Genomic DNA, 21200 nt, shown 5'->3' with positions numbered 1-21200 from the left:
TCACTGAGCACACTTATTGCTAAATATATGAAATCAGTCTGAATAGTGACCCAGTTATGTACCCTTCCTTGGGAGCATGACCCATTGGATCACTGCTGAGTTAACCTGGATAGGATTGGGTTTCATCCCATTGCTTTTGGTGGAATTTAACCATGCCTAATGTCTTCCGGATTGTAGTAATATTACAAAATAAAATTGCAGCAAATAGTGGATAAAAATAGTACAGAACTTTTAGTATCTCGGCATGACACAAATCATTAGTAAGATTAGCCCAGTGGCAGAATGCCTGCTTTTCATGCAGCAGCAACCAGGTTTATTCTAAATTCCGTTTCCTAATGCACAAGTGGTGGGTGCAGCCCACAAACATCCACAGAAATCCCCTTACTTCAGAATTTTCTCAGAGAAAGAAAGATGTAAGGGGAAATGAGAATGAACACTGGGGAAAGACAGACCGGAGAAGAGGACAAACAACAAAGAAGGATGGGAAAAGAGAAAGCCCACCTTTCCTTCACAAGTAAAACAAGAAGCAAATAAAATAAAATAAAACAAAACAAAATAAAATGGAGGTGCCTTGCAAAGAATGGGAGATAGTAAGGAAAGGTTCCAATATGCTTTTTGTCAAAGGTTATAAAGACTGAAGGGAAACAGTACTCATCTTGGTTTTCTGTTTCTTTTTTTGCTCCTATTTTTTTTAAAGAAACAACTTACTTCCTTCTTAAATCCCATTGGCCCAACTGCCACCCCCCCCAATTTCCACTGCACCTCCCCACCCACCCCCTTTTTTAGGCATTGCACAAGTGTGTCCAGCTGCATGTTAGAATAAACTGTATGCAGCAAGTCCTAGCTTCAGTCCTTGGAACCTCTATTTTTTTATTTTTTTAAGAGCATTTCAAGGAGGAAGTGTTGGGAAAGACCTTTGCTCGAGTCCTTGGAGAGCTGCTGCTACTTCACATGGATAGTACTGGGCAAGTTGTACCAATTGTCTTAAATATAAGGGAACTTTGCATATTTATTCTCCACTGAAATCTTTAGTAGAAGTCAGAAGATTTATACGATCTGAAGACAAACTGGAGTATATTTATTAAATCATCTATACTTCTTTTCTGTCAAAAAAAAAAAGGCGGGGGGGAGCTCACAGGTTAAATGTAGAAATACAAATTCAAACAGATCATAAAAGCAATACAGTAGAAGAAATGAACGGGGGTTGGGGAAGAATAGCCCGAAACCCAAACAAAGCAGACAGTCACTGCATAAGCCATTTGTTTTGTAAGTTCAACCCAGCAACAAGTGTTTCAAAACGGCAATCTCCATTGGGGCGAGGGGGGCGTTCAAAACTAACAATAGGATAATATCTTTGAAGGTAGGGCAAAAGTACTGTCCTATCTTTACAGCAGCAACAAGTGACTCTGTCTGAAGACAGAAAGATCACCCCAGAATTTAATCGCACTCAATGAAGCCACAGACCCGACATTCAGACGTGAAACATGCACGTACAGATATAGACGTACAAACCCAGCTTTTGCAGGTCATATGACCCAGAATCATGTGATTGCAGAAAGTTAATACTACTCGGTGCTCCCCCCTTCCCCCCCTTGCCGGCCCTCGGTAGGCAGCCTCCCTCCGCCGTGCGCCATTGGTCACTAGAGCGCATCTCGGCGCGCAATTGGCCACATTTGGCAGTACCTCCTGCGCCATTGATCGCCCTCCTGAGGGCTTCTAGCTCCGCCTACCTTTCCACTTGGAAAGTGACATGAAGTTGGGATCGGAGGGACTGCCGGTGGGGAAGGAGATCGGGGACTCCGGAGGAGCTATGGGGTGGGCGAAGAGCCAGAACCTGGGCTGAGAAGAAGAGCTAGGACTCCTGGGTCTTCTGGCAGAGTAGCTCCAGGGGTCATCGCAGAGAGCCTAGAAGCAACAGTTGGTGGGGAAGCGGATGTGTATGTGGGGAGTGGTGCCTAGTGATTATAGCAAAGGGTGTGCATGTGTGTGTGTGCGCGCGTGCGTCTGGAACTAGAAAGACTGAGGAAGGGAGTGAAGTCCCGTGGTTGGAACTGAGCGTGGGGAATAGAGATAAGGGGCAGCAGTCCTGGGTTCTCTGAAGTGCATATTCTGGGGCAGGAGGAGTTCGGATTTTTAGCTACTGGGGAGGGCAGTAGTGGTAATAATTAGAGAACCCAGCCAGCCTCCTGAGTTCTGGGATCATCGGAGAGTCGCTGAGGCTAGGGAGGGTTACAGCTGAGAAGCCAGGAGTCCTGGGCTATCTGGAGTGAGAGGCTGGAGAGTTCAGTGGTCAGAACACTCGGCAATGGATGAGATGGAGGAGACCTTTGGGGGGCACGGAGATTCCAGCCCTGCTCCTTATGAGGAGCTGGTGACTGCCATGGCCGGGGGATTGTATGGGGAGCTGGAGCGGCTTGTAGCAGCCCACGGGCCTGCAGCAGTGTCTGGGCTCCTGCCACAGCTGGTCTCTGTGCTGGAGTCACTACAGGGGGCCTGTGGGCAGGTACGGGAGCGGGATCAGGCCCTGGAAAGGCTGCGGGATGATCGGCTGCGGCTGCTGGAGCAGTACGAGCGGGAGCGAGCTGGGCGCAAGCGGGCAGAAGAGGTGGGTGTCACTCTCTTTCAACCTGAATTGCTGCAATAACTATTATTTGTAAAGCATTTATTTAGCTCCAGCAGAGTGCTAGGTGTGGGACAGGACACATTATTGGAGAATTGTCTGGTGGGTTAATCTGGAGCAAAGCACAGGGGGATGAGGAGTCAGGACCCTTTCCCACCTCACTTCGTATCCCGTTTTAGTGCTAGCTGGAACTAGATGGCTGCCTACATCAGTAATTTTATCGTGGGCAGCACTTTTGCCGCAGCAGCAGCAAATCGGAGGGCATGCTCTCTGTGGTCCCTGTGCCTTTGCGGCTCAGGAAGGCCTGGTGCTGTGGAGACACAAGAAACATCCTGGCAATGGTCAGATTAATATTTCAGATGAGTGTGACAAGCAGAGGGCTGATGTCTTATCTGGCCCCTATTTATTAATACCCAGTACCTGGCAGTAGAAGATGTACTGTATCCCAAAGTTGGGATAGTATTTCTGGGTATCAAAAGCAGTAGGCACTGACGGACCTATCTTTCCTGTATCCACCCAAACCACTTTTAACTGTCATATGTGCTAGTAGCCGCTGGAACATCCTGTGGCAGGCTGTTCCATGGGTGAATCATGTGTATGGTGTGAAGAAGTGCTTCTTTAAGTGTGTTTTAAACTTCTAGCTTGTCCGTTTTGGTGAATATCCCAGTTTGTTTTTTTGAGGAGAACAATTAGGGGGAAATGATTCACTCCTTCCACGCCACCCATGCGTTTTAGAAATTCCTGCCACCTTGGTGAACTCCCCCTTTAGCTTTCATTTGACTAAGCTAAAACCCAGTAATAATTTCCAAATCTTCTTCCATAAAGAAAGCTATCCTTAGCCCATGCCCGCCCCCCGCCCGACCATTTTCATTTGGGGTGTGATGTATGAGTGATGAACTAGGCACAGTCTGCTGGGACTTGGAATGGGGGTCGGAGCTGGCTTTGATGGGAAAACGTAGGTAGGAGTGTGAGGAGGCAGCAAACTGCTCTTGGGGGCCGGTGAAGCTGCCAACGAGCGATGAAAGAGACCCGTCTGGACTCGAAGAATGGGCTGCCATTCCAAGCGGTGCCGGGTTTGGGTGCCTAGGTTACCAGCTTTCCTAAAGAGCAGCTGTGAAAGTCTAGATTTGGGGGGAAAGGATGGAGCAGCTGCCTGGACCTCTGGACTCTCTTCCTGCAGCGGTACATGGAGCTAGAAGACTCGATGGAGCAGGAACGTAAGGCGCATGGGACAGATCTGACTCGACTGGAGGGGCAGAGCCGTGCCCTGGAGGGGAAAGCACGGAGCTACGCAGATCAGGGTGAGATCCTCTGTGTGAATGGACTGGTGGTCTCCAGTATTGTGATGGAAGTGCTATAGCAGTGACTGAGGCAGAGCCATCCTACACGCTCTTTTTTTCTTTAAAGGACACTCTAGCTAATTCTCTTCTGTCCAGGAGGACCTAGTTACCGAGTTAGCCAAAATGTGGAACTGGATAAACTGAGCTATCCTTCTGCTGGTGTGGATGGCTTGCTGCCTGTCCATGCCCATCCCACTTTGCAGACATGCCCAGTCCTGCACACCTTCCCCCTGTCTCCCACTCTGCCTCCTTTGAGTGCTGGCTAGGCCAGTCTGTCTCGTTTGCCAAGTTTGGGGTGCAAGGAAGGAGTGAGCAGTTCAGCTTCTTCCAAGTACACCTTTTGGGCTCTTTGCAAACGTGGACAGTCTTTGCAGAATTTCGTTCTGCTGATATTTATACCTAAGCACAAGCTTTGTGCTTGAGATACTTGCAGTACAGATATTTGCAATTCTAGATGCGCACAGGTCCATTTGTGATTTTTAGTTTAGGGGGGAAAGTGATGGGGGCACAACGGAGGCTTTTATAAAATTATGCAAAGTTTGGAGGGAGTTGATATAAACCCCCTACCCCTGCCACCCTGTTTCATAGCACTAGAATTTGGAGTCACTTGATGGAATTGATGGGCAATACATTCGAGACAAGCAAAATAATAGATTTCTTCACACCGTGCATAATTTAATGTATGAACTTTGCTTCCATAGGATGGGGTGATGTACACTGGTTCAGATAGCTTTGAAAGAAGGTTAGATGCATGCTTGGAGGAGGCCTGGTCTATCAGCAGTTGTTAAGTCACAATGGCTATGTGGAAGCCCTGCTAATTGGGCAAAGAGGCACCTTTCAAAGTGGTGACTCTCTTGTGTTGAGAAGGGAAGAGCAACTGGCCCTATCCAGCCCCAGGCACAGCATCCTTCCAGGGCCTGTTGCTGGTGTCTCCCTTGCATTTCTTTTTAGATTGTGAGCCCTTTGGGGACAGGGAGCCATCTTACTCTCCCCCCCCCCCTGTAAACCACTTTAAGAGCTTATTTGTTGAAAAGCAGTATATAAATATATATATTGAGCCCCTGGTGGCGCAGTGGTAAAACTGCCGCTCTGTAACCAGAAGGTTACAAGTTCGATCCTGACCAGGGGCTCAAGGTTGACTCAGCCTTCCATCCTTCCGAGGTCGGTAAAATGAGTACCCAGAAATGTTGGGGGCAATATGCTAAATCATTGTAAACCGCTTAGAGAGCTCCGGCTATAAAGCGGTATATAAATGTAAGTGCTATTGCTATTGCTATTATTATTATTACTTATAATAATTGATAATATAATAATGGAAACTGCATATTCAGAGGTTTTGAATATCAGTTGCTATGAAGGCAACGTTGGGGAAGGCTATTGCTTTCATATCCCACTTGTGTGCTTCATGGAGTCTTAGTGAGAAGGGACTAGTCCAACCCACTATTCAGTGCAGGAAACGGCTACGGCATCCTTGACAGATGGCCGGCTGGCCTGCTGGTCTTGTGGTAGCAAGCATGAATTGTCCCCTTTGCTAAGCAGGGTCTGCCCTGGTTTGCCTTTGAATGGGAGACGTGTGAGCACTGCAAGATATTCCCCTCAAGGGATGGGGCCGCTCTGGGAAGAGCAGAAGGTTCCAAGTTGCCACCCTGGCAGCATCTCCAAGATAGGGCTGAGAGAGACTCCGGCCTGCAACCTTGGAGAAGCTGCTGTCAGTCTGTGTAGACAATACTGAGCTAGATGGACCCATGGTCTGATTCGGTATACGGCAGCTTCCTATGTTCCTATTGAACCTCCAGCAAAGGAAAGCTTCTGTGTGAGGCAGACTATTTCACCGAGGGACAGCTTTTACAGTACCTAGTGTCTAGCCTAAATCTTTTTCCTTGTATTTTCAGCCCATTGGTCCTAGTCCTGCCCTCAGGAGCAACAGAGGTCAAGTCTGCTTCTTCTTCTGTGTGGCAGCCCTTCAGATATTTGAAGATGGCTATCCTATCTCCCCTAGTCTTCTCTCCTCCCGGCTAAACTACCCAATTCCTTCAACTCACCATCTTTGTTGCCCTTCCAGGAGGCCTCTGGTTGGCCACTGTGGGAAACAGGATGTTGGATGAGATGGACATTTGATCTGGTTCAGTAGAGGCTCTTCCTATGTTTCTACACAATCGCAGCCACACCAGTGTCTTCCTTCCCTCACTTTGACCTGGAAATAGTGATTTCCTGCCTTCAAACCTGCAGAACATTCTAGCTAATTCTCTCACTGCCCAGGAAGGATGCTAATTCCTCTGTCCTTTTAACATTGGTTCTTCTGGGATGGTTGGGACTGCTGCCGAATTTCCAGCATAACTAAACTAGAATTGGAAGTTTGTGACCCTGGCAGTGGTAAGAGAATTCTGGTTCATGATTCTGCAGTAATTGGCTGGTGCTGATGCAGCTTAAGCATCTGCTGGCATTGTCAGTCTGCGTGTGGGTTAGGCTCCAATAGTACCCTTAGTTGCCTGGAGGGTTAAGGCCAGTGTTCCCTGTAGCAGGGATTCCCAGATGTCCTTGACTACAGCCCCCATCATCCCCAGATGCAATGGCCTTTGGCTGGTTAAGGCTTAATTTACACGTACAGCAAAGTAAGTGTAGAGTCATATTTTAGAACTCTCCCCTACATTAAAAAATACTTTGCAGGTAGAAAGCTGGAACTTGTATCCTTGATATGCTGGGGTTTTGTTTTGTTTTTTACTTGCAGGGAGATTGTTATGTGAGGGAGCCTTAAAAATGGCATCCCCCCACATGCAATCTGAAGTGCTGTTATCCCAAACTGTACAACTCCCTCCCTGGTTGCACTTGCTTAGCACCAACTCCATTATCCTTAAGGCACCTGATGGAGTCTGGCCTGTTCTGTCATGCCATCAATGGAGGAGAATGATGCTTGACTCTTTTAATTGAACATAGGAACATAGGAAGCTGCCATATACCGAGTCAGACCATTGGTCTGTCTAGCTCAGTATTGTCTACACAGACTGGCAGCGGCTTCTCCAAGTTTGCAGGCAGGAATCTCTCTCAGCCCTATCCTGGAGATGCCAGGGAGGGAACTTGTAACCTTGATGCTCTTCCCAGAGTGGTGACTCCATCCCCTGAGGGGAATACCTTACAGTGCTTATACATCAAGTCTCCCATTCATATGCAACCAGGGAAGACCCTGCTTAGCTAAGGGGACAAGTCATGCTTTTAACCACAAGACCAGCTCTCCTCGTCGCTATCTACTTTTTAAAAATCTAGTTTTGGGTTTTTCGCATCTGCTTTTATTTGATTTTTATTCCTCAGCTCCTTTGTCTTTTTATTCATTTATGATTTTACCTGCTGCTACTGTATTGATATATTTCCCCTTTTTTGTAGAGTTTATATTTTATTGTAGTTCTGTGTCTTCTTGTAAACTGTGTTGGAGCTGTTTTCTGGAAGGCGGAATATAAATATTTCGGAGAAATAAACCAGAAATAGCATGCAGAGGGTCCAGAGGTGCTTCTTAGCGACATGAGTGGGGTTGAGGGGGAACCCTCCCTACAAAAAACTACTACTACTAATAATAATACAGTATTTATATACCACTTTTCAACAAAAGTTCCCAAAGCAGTTTACATAGATATACATAAATAATTAAAAATGAGTTTAATTGTGGTGTGTGTGTGTGTACAGACATACAGTTTTGGGTTACTTTTTTTAACTACAACTCCCATCATCCCCAGCCACAATGACTGAGGGCTGTGGTTGATGGGATTTCAAGTCCAAAACAATAAGTTACCCAAGACTTATTATGTACACATGTACAGTTTATAAGTATACACATGTGTATACACACACGCACACCTCTGGTGTTTTTTTTTTTTTTTTTGCAGTGGCCAGTATGGAAGAACAAAAGTCTTCACTCCTAAAGGAGCTCTCAACTCTCAGTCAGACTCATGCAAAGGTAACTTTAGCTCATAGCAACCATTATTCTTCCTCTTCTTCTCCAGCTATCTTGTCCCTCCAAGCTGGGCCACATTCTTATCTGTTTTCCTGTTCCGTACAGATGGTGCAAAGCTACAAGGAACTGAAATCACAACGGATGGTTTTGGCTGGTACAAGCCAAACTGGATCTCCATTTGCAGAAGCAAAAAGGTTTGGAGAAGAAATTAAGGCGTGGGGGCTCAGGACTGCAGAAGAGGGGCACTGTGCCACCCATAGCTGGACAGGGGCCCACCCAGTGAACCCACTGAGGAAGTGGGATATTTGTCCACGGTGCTGAGGTGGTGGAGTGTGCCATAAGGCCACCTGCTGGGCACCCCAACTTCGTCTGTCTCCACCGCAACTGCAGTTTAACCACAGACTGTTTCACCCATTCTGTGGGAAAGAAAAGAAGACCCTTTTGTGGTTGCCTAGCAACTGCAGGGCCTACTGCCTCCCCGCACCTAGATTAATACAGAAGTGGCTGGGACTCTGCCCTGCAGTTGTCATGCAACTGGCAAGGTCTTCTTCTCTGCATGTGGCAGAATAGTTAGCTAGCGTGTAGTTGGAATAGCCTTCCTTCTCAAAGCTCAGAAAGGGCAGCAAAGAAAAACTACTGCAGTGTAGATGCAGCAGGGATGGTGTGTGATGTAGGCCCACATGGGGCCTGTCTCTGGATGCTCAGGTGGCTGTCTACCAAGAAGGGGTCCTTTTATGTGTTGTAGAATTCCCTCCCCAGATGAATCTTCCCAGCTCCTCCTTTTTTTAGTGTTTAGATCAGGGCTGCTCAACTTCGGCCCTCCTGCAGATGTTGGCCTACAATTCCTATAATCCCAGGCTATTGGCCACTGGCTGCAGATTATGGGAGTTGTAGTCCAAAAACAGCTGGGAGGGCCCTAAATTGAGCAGGCCTGGTTTAGATAGATTAAATCCACTCTGTTCTCCTGAGCTTTTAACAGCAGTTCTACTAGCTGTCCTTCCGTTTCAGTCTACAATGCTACTGCTGTTTCTCTTAATTTATATGCAATGTGTTTGTTTTAATTATGGTTTTAATTTGTATTTGTAAGCTGCCCTGAAGGCTGTAAAGTAAAGGGCAAACAGAGCAGAGAAGAAAGGTGGGTATGGCTCTGGAGAGGAGGGTCTGCTGAGGGGTTAGTTGGGGCAGAATAGGAGGCCACAGGCATAAGCCAGGTGAGCTAAATATCCACTTTGTAATGAGGCAGTCAAAATCCATGCATTTAACAAATGTGTGACTCGCTTCTCCAAAACTGCTCAAAGCAGCTTCCAAAAGAAACAAAAACAAGCACAGCAGTCTGTAGGATAAAACCACACAAAAGTTGAAAGGCATAGCAGCAGAAGAAATAACCAAGTACACATCCAGTTTTAAACTAAAATAACAATTCCAAAACCAGTAGCAATAAAACACAGGGGCTGACATGCAGAGCAGGGTAGCACCACTGCAGTAAGAGGAGCAGGCCAACACTGCTTTCCCAGCTAACTGCACTGGTGCAGCAGGAAAGGGGCAATTTCTGATGCCCTCTGCTTCCCCAAGAAGAGGAGAGCTGGTCTTGTGGTAAAAGTTGTAAGTAAAATTGTGCCTTCAAGTAGGTGTCGACTCCTGGAGACCACAGAGCCATGTGGTTTTCTTTGGTAGAATACGTTTGTTGATGTCCGTTCAGTTAATTTTAGATCCTGCTCAGGTTGAATCAGGAAGGCCCAATTTTGAATGCATGTGTGCACACACTACCTTGATTCTGCTGTCCAGAACAAAACTCATTCCACAGACAAATGAAAAAAAATATAGAGAACACTGCTGCTGCCCAATATAGGTGTTTATCATATTCTGGGAAACATACTAGTGGGGATTTGAACCAGCAACCTCTTGTTTGCTAGGCAGGTCATTTCCCCGCGGTGCCATTAGGTGGCAGCAAGCATGAATTGTCCCCTTTTTCTAAGCAGGGTCTGCCTTGGTTTGCATTTGCATGGGAGACTACATGCATGAGCACTGTAAGATATTCCCCTCATGGTGTGGGGCCGCTCTTTGAAGAGTACCTGCCTTCTTGCATGCAGAAGGTCCCTAGTTCCCTCCCTGAGAGAGACTCCAGCTGCAACCTTGGAGAAGACTCTGCCAGTCTGGGTAGACAATAAATACCGAGCTAGATGAACCAATGGTCTGACTTGGTAAAAGGCAGCTTCCTATGTTCCTATTTAAGAAGGCTTCTGTGCCATTCCGGAAGGGATGAAGCTTATTTAAAACCACAATAATAGAAGCTCAGTTGGAACGTATACCAAGAAGGAGGAAAGGTGCCACCAAGTTCTGGAGGATTCCAGCATGGCTAACAAAGAATCAGGGAAGCTATAAAAGAGAAGGAGACTGTCCAAAATGGAAGTCCTGCCCAAATGAAGAGAACAGAAAGGAACATAAACTCTGCAAAAAAATGCAAGGAGAGTAAGGGATGCAAAAAGAAAATATGTGGAGAATATAGCTAGAAGCATCAAGAAAAACTTCTTTAAATATATCAGAAGCAGAAAACCTGCCAGGAAAGCTGTTGGACCCTTAGAGGATGAAGATATGAAAGGGATTATTAAAGAGGATAAGGAGCTTGCATGGAAACTGAATGAGTTCTTTGCATCTGTCTTCATGGCAGAGGATACTGACCATATCGCTGCTCTGGAACAGGCTTGGAGACTGAAGAACTGGGCAAATTTGAGGTGATGAGGGAAGATGTTCTAAACTGTCTTGAAAAACTAAAAGTGAGCAAATCGTTGGGGCCAGAGGTCATCCACTCAAGAGTTCTGAAGGAGCTCAAATGTGAAATTGCTGATCTCCTAGCAAAAATATATAACTTGTCCCTACAATCAGGCACTGTACCTGAGGACTGGAAAGTAGCTAATGTAACTCAAAAAGGGAAGGGGGATGGGATTCGGGAAACAACAAGCCAGTTAGCTTAACTTCTGTGCTCAATAAATTGATGGAAAGCATACTTAGGGACAAAATTGTTAAAAATATAGACAAATAAACAAGCCTTCAACTGCGATTTCCGTTGACATCTCCTTCAACTGCAATCACAAGGGATGGTGTTGGCAGGCACAAGCTAAACTGGATCTCCATCTGCAGAAGCAAAAAGGTTTGGAGAGGAAATCAAGGCATGAGTTGGGAAGCACGCTTGGCCTGCTCCTCTTGCTGCACTGGTGCTTCGTTGCTCTGTATATCAGCCAACTCTGTATATCAGTACTGGATTAAAATGCTTGGCTAAATAAAAACATCTTTATCGGGCGCTGAAAGGTAATAGCATAGGTGCTAGGTATATGGGCACAGGGAGGGTGTTCCACAGGTGTGATGCTATCACAGGGAATATCCATGACACCTCACCTGGCATGCAGGGGAACCTGGAGATGGTTCCCCTGCAGGTAATCTTAAAGCACATGTAGATTCATAGAAAAGCAGGTGGACTTTGAGGTCCCCTGGCCCCAAGCTGAAAATCATTTTTTCCCATGGTTAGGCTGAAGCCCCCACCACCCAGGACACCCCCACCATTTCTGCCAAGCACCTCAGACCCTGGACCTCCTGAATTGCCTCATCCCCTGGAGGTAAGCAGCGCTTGGGTGGCCACAGTTACTGGGTTTTGAGCTTTGGTTGGTTCTTAATAAATGGAAGCAGGAATGGATGGCAGGTTTGAGTGGCAGGTTGGTGAAGTGTCAATTAATTCCCTTCAACTGCTTATACTGCCTCTCAGGAGACTGTGAAGACTGAAGAGCTTCTGCCATCAGAGAAGACGCCCCAGAGAGATGCCGAAAGAAATGACTTCCCCTTGGCCCAAGAAATGTCACGGCCGGAGATGGATGGTAAGGCATTTACCCTGGGCCCTCTCTTTAGGATAAGCTTCAGTACCAAGTCAGACCATTGTTCCTCCTAGCCCAATACTCTCTCCTCTGATTGGCAGTGGCTCTCCCAGCTTTTGTGCAGGGATCTTTTCCAAGTGTGTAACCTGAGATCCTGGGAACTAGAGATGCCAGGGATTGAACCTGGGGCCTTCTACATGCTAAGGGTGTGCCCTGCCACAGAGCTTAACCACATGGTTGGAGGTTTTAAATGGCGACTTTCTTTCTTGGGGTTGGTGCTCTGTTCTTGGCCTTCTCAGGTGTGCGGGAGTTCCTGACCTCTGTTTAGAGATCGGGTTACAATCAGTGGAAACAAAGGCTTGGCTCATTGCTCTGAACTTTTGGACTTGCTATGCTGATGTTTCTGGCAATCTTAATTACCTCTGCAATGATTCTTATATCTCCACCTGAATGAAGTTATTATGGAGCAAGATATGCGTGTTGTGTTTCCCCCCTGAGGCTTTGATAATGACAGGTACTAAATGAGCTCAACTTTTACTGGCCCAAAGGGTTAAAAAGACTTAGTCGTGCAGACCATATGATCTTTAGCTAATAAACTTGCTCTCTGACATTTCTGGGTGACACCCCCTATTTGGGGATTTGAGAGGCACTGTATAAGACAGTGCTGCACCCTCCTAAATATAGATGTGCCCAAACACTGGTTATGTTTCATGTTCTATCTTCTGAGCTGCCACAGGGAAGATTTCAGCGTGGGTGAAATGAGCCAGTGTGGTGTGGTGGTTAGAGTGCTGGACTAGGACCGGGGAGACCTGAGTTCAAATCCCCATTCAGCCACGATACTAGCTGGGTGGCTCTGGGCCAGTCACTTCTCTCTCAGCCTAACCGACTTCACAGGGTTGTTGTGAGGAGAAACTTAAGTATGTAGTACACTGCTCTGGGCTCTTTGGAGGAAGAGCGGGATATAAATGTAATAATAATAATAATAATAATTAACTAGCCGACTTGCACAGAGCATCTGTGCGCTCTTTGGGGCCGGCTGTTCTCCCCTCCTCCCTCCCTCCTCTCTCTTATCCTCTCTCCTCCCCCCATCCAACTCTGTGGCTGGCTGCCACTTGCCTCCTGGGTGCACCTCAGCCAATCAGGCGCCTCTGCTGCCCAGCCAATCAGCTGGGAGCCAGGACACACATTCTAAGGCACACCCAGGAGAGTTAATAATATAGATAATAATTTCAGAGGATTCCCTTGGCTGGTCATCTCTGCTCCCGTGGAAGCAGAGAGACTGAATCAATTTTACCCACTCGTGTATCCTGTCTGTCTTATTTAAAGGTTTGTCTGGCATCCTGACTAATGTAGGGCTTGTGCAGGGAGGAGGCTGTTGCTCAGTGGTAGAGAATTTGCATGCAGAAAGCCCTGGGTTCAGTCCTTGGCATCTACAAAGTGCTCTGAACATTGATGATATTACATGTTAGGTAAACGTGCAAGAATTTATTACCTGTTGTAAAAATGGAACAATTTATAACCATTATAATGCATTTTGCCACATACAAAGAACTGAATACAAAAAATAAATTACTGGTGAATGAATAGATTAGCTGGTCTTGCGGTAAAGTAAAGTGTGCCATCAAATCGATTTCGATTCCTGGCGCCCACAGAGCCCTGTGGTTTTCATTGGTAGAATACAGGAGGGGTTTGCCATTGCCTCCTCCTAAGCAGTACGAGATGATGCCTTTCAGCATCTTCCTATAGCGCTGCTGCCTGATATAGTACCAGTGGGGATTCAAACCGGCAACCTTCTGCTTGTTAGTCAAGCATTTCCCCGCTGTGCCACTGTAGCAAGCATGAATTGTCCCATTTGCTAAGCAGGGTCCACCCTGGTTTGCATTTGAATGGGAGACATGTGTGAGCAGTGTAAGATATTCCCCTCAGAGGGTGGGGCAACTCTGGGAAGAGCACCTACCTGCTTGCATGCAGAAGGTTCCTAGTTCCCTTCCTGGCATCTCCAAGCTAGGGCTGGGAGAGACTCCTGCCTGCAACCTTGGAGAAGCCACTCACAGTGTGTGTAGACAATACTGAGCGAGATGGACCAATGGGCTGACTCAGTATAAGACAGTATAAGTGTTCTATCCCCCACTACCTGCCTTCTCTTGCCAGCCTCTCCTGCTCACCAGTGTGGGTTGGATCTGGATGATCTCCTGAGCTCCACTCCAGAACTGGGACCCAACTCACAGCAGCCCAGCAGGTAAGAGAAATGAGTTTTCTCACAGAGCCTGGCGGTCTGAGCAGAAGGCACTAATTGGCAAGATGTGACTGGCCTGTCTCCAAACTCAGACTGTACTCTTCTCCTCCAGCAGGCGGAGGGAACATCTGGGTTCTTTTTTCCTGCAACCTCTGCATGACCACACCACCCCCAACCCTCCAGTTTTTTCTCTTCTTTCCCCTTCACCCTACTAGTTTTCTTGCACAGAGTCCTTCCAGATGGCAGTACGTTCTGCAGTTTTTGTGGGGCCACCTGCTGGTCAGCTCTTGCATTCCATAAAGAACCAATTACTAAGGATGTGCACGAACCTGTTTGGAGGCCCTTTCACGGGCCTCCGAACAGGTTTGAACACTGGGGGGTTCAAAGGCGGGGGTTTTTCCCCCTCACTTTAAGGGCGGGGGAGGGTGCACTTACCCCTCCCCCCCGCTGGTGCTCGGTGTCGGTAAAAGCCTTCGGGGCAGCAGTGTACCTCTCTGCCGCCTCTTTGGCCGGAAGTACCAGGCATGCATGCACATATCGTGCACACGATCATGCATGTCAGACATGCACATGAGCACAATGTGCGCCCGGTACTTCCCACCGAAGCGGGGGAAGTAGGGGCAGGGAGGTACATCTCTGCCCCGAAGGCTTTTACCAACACCGAGCGCTGGCAGGGGGATAGCAGGGGGAGGGGTAACTGCACCCTCCCCTGCCCTTGAAGTGAGACCCCACCCCCTTGAGTCACCCCCACCCGGTTCCGTGCACATCCGTACCAATTACGGCTTTTCTAGCGAATGGGGGTTCTTGTCGGAATGCAAGAGCTGGCCAGCAGGTGGCGCTGCAAACATCATACGAGGACCCTGCTCTGTGTCTGAACGGAGCATGAATTCGCTCTGTGAAAGGAAAATGCAAGCCTACAGGAGTGTGTGTAGAGGGTGAGTGAACTCATGCTTGGAACAGCAGCGTTTATTGCCTTCTGGAAGGACCTGGTCTGGAAGGACTGTTGAGTCTGAAGGCCAGATGGGCACTTTCTCCTTTTATCTCCCACCCCACACTTCTGCAGCTGCTATTTTGAAAGCAACCAGACCGTGGAGGGCAGCACCATGAAGGAGACACTTTATGGAGGATTTCTCTGTGTTCATCCTCTTGGGCGACCCCTCCCCCACACAAAATCCCTTACCTGTTCACTGGTTTCTGTCAACTGTGTTGTCAGAGTGTCGGTGTCTGTTCCCAGGACAGGGGAGGGTGGGCACTTTGTCTGTCTATTTGTCTGTCTGTCTGTCTCCCAGCCCCCTGAGTTCCACCCTCGAGCGCAACATGGTCTCACTTTTCGCCGAGGTCTCGGGCCTCAGCCCTGAACTCCTCAGCGACATGGATGATGGTGCCGATTTGCAGGGTAAGTGAAACTCTGTGTCCTCCCTGTTTAGGCGTCCTTTTCCCGCTGGGACATCCTAGTTCATGTTTCCCTCTCAGAGGTCATGGGAGTGCTAGCTCCTAGACACCCTTACAGTCAGGCTCCCACAGTCCACCACATGGGGAGTTTAGGATTCAAACTTGTGACACAGCTCAGTGGTGTCTGTGTTTTGACCATCTTTTCAGGGGACGCCTTAGAAACCCTGATGGCAGAAAATGTGCAGCTACAAGAGGCACGGTAAGAATGACCCACCCATCCCCGCCGCCGCTTTGCCAGCCTAAAGACCTGTCTGCTTTCTATGTACCCCACCCCACCCCATGTGCTCTGCTTAACACCTGAGGTCCTGCTCTTTCTCCAACCAACTGAAGTGCAGCAAGAAGCAGGGTCTGCTGAGCTGTAGCATCAATGCCCCCCCCGAGAGAGGCTTGCCTGGACCCAACACTGAGTGTCTTTAGTTACCTGGCATTTTTAGCCTACTTTATTTCCGAAGAGAAGAAGCCTCATGAGACCACCACGTCTGTGTGTGGGTCCCCCTCTAAGAACACTTAAACTGACAATCGGATACAGACCAAATTCATAGCACATTCGTATTGCTTCGGCTCTTGGCTGCCTCCCCACATCCAACAATCCAGCCCCGAACCCCACCCTCTTGCCTGAGCAGCAGATAACAGAATCCACTGTCCAGGCTGAGTGCACTGCACCATACTGCAATTCCGTTTCTGGAGATCACACATGATGCGCGTGCGTGCGCGTGCACACACACACACACACTAGAACCAGGGGTCATCCCATGAAATTGACTGCCGGGAAATTTAGGACCAGCAAACGGGAGTATTTTTTCACACAACGCATAATCAACTTGTGGAATTTTCTGCCACAAGATGTGGTGACAGCCATCAACCTGGATGGCTTTAAGAGGGGTTTGGATTACTTCATGGAGGTCTATCAATGGCTACTAGTCCGAGGGCTATAGGCCACCTCCAGCCTCAAAGGCAGGATGCCTCTGAGTACCAGTTGCAGGGGAGAAACAGCAGGAGAGAGGTCGTGCCCTCAATTCCTGCCTGTGGCTTCCAGCGGCATCTGGTGGGCCACTGTGTGAAACAGGATGCTGGACTAGACGGGCTTCCTTGGGCCTGATCCAGCAGGGCTGTTCTTACGTTCTTAAAGGCTTTGTATCCTTCACAAACCCATCTCTAGGATCATTCTGGATACTGCCCGCCGCCATCTTATCGCCCGCGTGGAGGAACTCAGTGAGGAACGCGAGTCGCTGCGGATGGAGCGCAATGGGGTGTCTGGGGCCCTGAGCCGCTGCCAAGCGCAGCTGAAGGAGGCTGAGTCTGAGCTCAGCCGGTAAGAGCCTGTGGCTGCAATCCTGGCCATTCTGTAGCTATTGGGGTTCCACCTTCTCTGCTGTTCCTGGGCTTTCATGGACCTTTCTCTGCCCTGCTTTATCAGAGCCAGTGTAGTCCAGTAGATGGAGAGTTGGGCCTCAGTCTGGCTTCCTGACTTTTTGTGGAATTGTTACATGCCTCAGTCAAGTTGAAGTGCTCAGTCCTCTCCTCAGAAATATGGGAATCGTGGCTCCCATTTTGGAGGGCGAGCAGGTTACAGATGGATAAACACTTTGCAAACCAACATTTGGGGAACCAAGGTTGGGAACCCCTGGTTTAGAGCAACAAAACCTGAACCTCGCAGTCAAGGTAATGCAGTTAAATCTCTAAACGTTTGTATTAAGCCAGGTCTGCACATACAACAGAATTCATTCATTCATTCATTCATTCATTCATTTAGCAAATTTATTGACCACCTGGCTTCCTTAGACTCGAGGCAGTTTACATAATCCATAAGGAAGACTAGAATGAATTGGTAGAATGCTGAGGTGATAGAACAGACTGCACCACTTCCGACTACAAGTGGGGGTGGGCAGATATTGCTTCTGAACAATCTCCCAAGTATAAAAGATGCCACGCCAATATAAACTAGTACATCAAAGAGATAATTTCTAGATAATTTATTCTGTGTTGTGCAGGCTAAGAGTTTGCAGGGAGTTCTTTATGAAAGGAAGTGTACAAACCATGTGAATGAGACAGCTGGGGTGGTCAATACCATCAGGGGTAGGTGGGGGACAAATGCTCATTGTGATTCTTGACAAGGTCCACACTCCTAGAGATGGAAAATAGGTGATAGCATTGCAATACTTCCAGCCTACCGTGTGTTATCATGCTTTTATTGTCCTGACCATCAGGCCTACAGAGGCCACATTTGCAATGGTGCTTTAAAAGCTTTGGAAATGGTTTTTTTAAAAACTACTACAAAATTGTATCAATGTCAAAGGAATGGAAATGAAAATTGGCAGGAATGTCCTCCAAAGATTGTTCCGTGAAAATAGTACAACTGTTTGTTCATTGTTACCCTGACCCTAACTCTTTCCTCTGTGCAGAAATGACTGCCCATTTTACCCTAATTGTTTTGGGGTAGGAATAAGGAAGGGATGATAACACAGAGAAAGATGTAAGTGAAACAATGCTATCACCTGTTTTCCATCTCTAGGGAGACAGATGTTTTTAAAAACCACTATGAGCATTCATCCCCTGAGCTGCTGCTGATGGCCAAAATGTGTGGTCCTGACTCATGGACTAATTCCCATACATGTACTCTGTTATGGTCCCATCCATTCTGCTACCTGGTTCTGCTGTGTGCTTAGACCAGGCCATAGCATTTCTTCTTTGACTAGTGCAGAAAGAAATAACCATCGTTTGTGTCACAAGTTAAAACATTTAACGTGTGTGTGTGTTGGTGATGTGAATGTTGATCCGTATGGCATTTAGTACTTTGCAGGGAAGGATGGAATGAATCCCTCTTGCCTGGGTCATCAACCTACAATTATTGTTTTATATTTCAACTACTTTCTTTTAAATGTCCATATGTAAAAGGCTACAGAGGAAAATGCTTGTTATGAATAAACGCCACTGAAGCAAACCAAGTGACCGGAACAGAAAACACACACACATACATAGCATGAAGGGAGACCAACTCAAACTTCCATACTGTAAGGATTGAAACCGAAGAATGCTTCCTTACACTAGGCATAGTCAGACTCCAATACTGCTGAAATGGCAGCCACTCATATAGAAATTTCTCAGAGGATTGAATCTTCCCTTTCCAGATATGCTTATTGCAGGTTAATCTATGCATTAGCACTGGCCTAAATCTAAAGAAAAGCCACACTTTGAAATTAATGGAATGCAAGTTAGTTGTCTCCTTGATTTCAGTTGTGTTTAACCATGGCTACTCCAGATTCTGCCGTTCCAGAGCTGTCGGCAGCTGAGACTGTTCCCCTTCAACAAGCTTTAGCCAAACAAATCTTGGCTACAGTAACATCTGGGACACCAGTACCTTATGTCGACTCTTTACCCAACCCTAAAAATACACAATATTTTGACTGTTTCTGATGGTTTTTCTCGTTCCAGAATCAGACGGGAGTTTGAGGAAACCAGACGTCAGAGTGAGGATGGGGAGGTAAGTGGAGGGCTCTCTGCTGGGAGACAGCTTGACTGGCAGGGATACTGGGTTCTGCGGAAGGTTCATGCGAGATGGGGAGGATCTTCAGGGTCACCATAAAAGAGAGTAGTTGGGACTCTGGGCTTCAGTGTGTTTGTGTGATGCTTGAGCCGGGATCCCCGTCTTCCTCTGCAGACTGAAGGAGGTTCAATCCAGCCCCAGCGCTTCACCAGAGCTGAGATGGCCCGTGTGGTGATGGAGCGCAACCTTTATAAGGAGAGGTTGATGGAGCTGCAGGAAGCTGTTCGACGCACTGAGCTGTTAAGGTCAGCTAGGTTGAAATTGATGGGCCTCATGCTAGGTTTGTGGGGGCAGTGGGGGGCAGGCTTCCAGTGACTGCTGACCCCTTTCCACTCTGTGGCCCGTGGCCTTGCTCACATGTGGCCGGTCGTGATGGATGAATCCCCCAACACTCGATTCATCATTCGGTTCAGATAATGAAGCTATTTTCCTGAAAAGTCAGCAAACAACTTAGCTGTTTCCAAGCCTTTTGGGACCCTGTGGTGCCCCTGATTCAATCATGGGGAGTGCTGCGGGGCCCAAATCCCTCTTCCTCTCCCTGAAACATCTGACGGTGGTAGAGGCAAGGAGGGAACTCTCTCTCTCTTCCTCTCTAATGCCTGTGGTGCTGCCATAACAGCCTACCAGGCCACCAGGTGGTGGGGAAGAGAGAAAGAGAGACCTTCCATCTTGCTGCTGCCACAGCAGCCACTGATGGGTGAGTGAGTAGGGATGGGAGTGAGGGAGTGAGGAGATTTTCTCCACCTTGGATTAAAATCCACCCTGGAGTAGGGCTGTAATAGTCACCTTAGACTGGAGGTGAACATTACAAATTGCCGAGGTCCTTCCTATTCCTGATTTGACCCCAAAATTGCTTTTCACACATCCACCAAAAATGGAAAAGAACTCCCTAACTCCTAGCTAGGATAGATTTGAATCCTCTCATTTTGCTCTTACCTTATTTAAAGGAATATCCCAAAGAAAAATTTGAATTGTTATCTTACATGTTAGTTGCTACTAGGCTATGTTTTGCAAAATTTTGGATGCTAGCAATGCGGGAGGGGAAGAAAGACGCTGTTGGAATGGGAAGGGAAATTATATCATTATCATTATGGCACAATGGCAAAGCTATCAGCTGGTGTATGAGTTAGAGATGAGGCCAGAAGAACAATATTTCTAGAAATAGTTGGAGCAAGTTTATTGAATATTGGCAAGACAAACCTCATTCAGCAAATGATATTAAACATCTTTAATTAAGACATTTAAGGTATATGTATTTTCTGGTAAGGCATACTTTGGGTGTATTTTTGATACAGCATAGTATGTTTACATATCTACAAATTGCCACAATCTGTATTCTGAACCGGGGCATTACAATCCTCTGTGATATTACAAATGATCCCAAGCAGCAAGTAAAGGTCTTCCTGTTGCCCCCCCACCCCCCGGTTTCTGGCCGAGTCTCTCCTCTCAGGACCTCACAAGAAGAAGAAGCGTTTGAAAGCATCTTAGGCGTACCCCTTTGCCTAGGAAGCTCTTCTGGGAAATCGCTCAATGGATATCCAGCCAATATTATTTTTTCTTTATTGCAAATTTGAGAAGGAGCAGGGTGGAAGCTGAGAGATAACAGTTTGCTTATAGTTACTTTGGTGATCTCATGGCTGAGGTGAGCTTTAAATGGATGATTCCTGGTTCAGGGCTCTTGTTTGTAACCTCTGCAAAATAGAGAATGGCTCTTTTATGCACCCAGTAAAGTATTTCCCTAAATAACTGCTTCTCTCTTCCCAGGGCTTCGCGGGAAGAACAGGCAGTTCAGATGAAAAAATCATCTTTCTGGAAAATGTAGGTGCCTCTAAGATCTGCCCTGGTAGCCGCAGTTGCACATACTCTGTTGTTCTGCCACTGGAGTGCACAAATGTGGAATTTGGCACTGAGAGTGGAATTTGCCACCTGAGAATCTTGGTTTTTGTTTTTAAAACAAATCAAGTTTCTATGCCTTATGACTGAGAAGGTTGGCTTGAAAGTGTTTGAGAGAGGAATAGCTGGTGGAATCTTAGAAACTGGTAGCAGAGCGAAGATTTCCGATTTTCCTGGGTTGGCCCTTAATGGCCTTGTTATCCCTGGACCACAGAGCACCATACATTCTGCAGACGGAAAATGTGTGTGGCCAATTTGTGCAGTATATGCATACCACAGAATCCCTCTGTCCCTATTGCAGAAATTGGT

General features: G+C 47.2%; 1 protein-coding gene across 2 annotated transcripts in view; it reads left to right on the top strand.

Moving 5' to 3' along the window:
- The first annotated feature begins 1717 nt into the window (after window positions 1–1717).
- The window catches only part of LOC128331488 (C-Jun-amino-terminal kinase-interacting protein 4-like), a 38459-nt gene continuing 18976 nt past the window's right edge, over window positions 1718–21200 (top strand). Inside the window, exons 1-13 of one of the 2 annotated variants that reach the window (XM_053264964.1) lie at window positions 1718–2605; window positions 3801–3921; window positions 7836–7906; window positions 8009–8097; window positions 11427–11514; window positions 11661–11769; window positions 13918–14005; window positions 15292–15398; window positions 15602–15653; window positions 16614–16766; window positions 18887–18935; window positions 19113–19243; window positions 20763–20816. In XM_053264964.1, coding sequence (XP_053120939.1) covers window positions 2306–2605; window positions 3801–3921; window positions 7836–7906; window positions 8009–8097; window positions 11427–11514; window positions 11661–11769; window positions 13918–14005; window positions 15292–15398; window positions 15602–15653; window positions 16614–16766; window positions 18887–18935; window positions 19113–19243; window positions 20763–20816 — 1412 coding nt within the window. In that variant the 5' untranslated portion in view covers window positions 1718–2305. Of the gene's footprint in view, window positions 2606–3800; window positions 3922–7835; window positions 7907–8008; window positions 8098–8392; window positions 8609–11426; window positions 11515–11660; window positions 11770–13917; window positions 14006–15291; window positions 15399–15601; window positions 15654–16613; window positions 16767–18886; window positions 18936–19112; window positions 19244–20762; window positions 20817–21200 lie in introns of those variants that run through there. The other variant, XM_053264965.1, reaches the window with a different exon arrangement.

Source organism: Hemicordylus capensis, chromosome 6 (genome assembly GCF_027244095.1).
Source record: "Hemicordylus capensis ecotype Gifberg chromosome 6, rHemCap1.1.pri, whole genome shotgun sequence".
Taxonomy (NCBI): Eukaryota; Metazoa; Chordata; class Lepidosauria; order Squamata; family Cordylidae; genus Hemicordylus; species Hemicordylus capensis.
The sequence above is the reverse complement of the archived record's forward strand: the minus strand, read 5'-3'. Positions and strand labels throughout refer to the sequence as shown.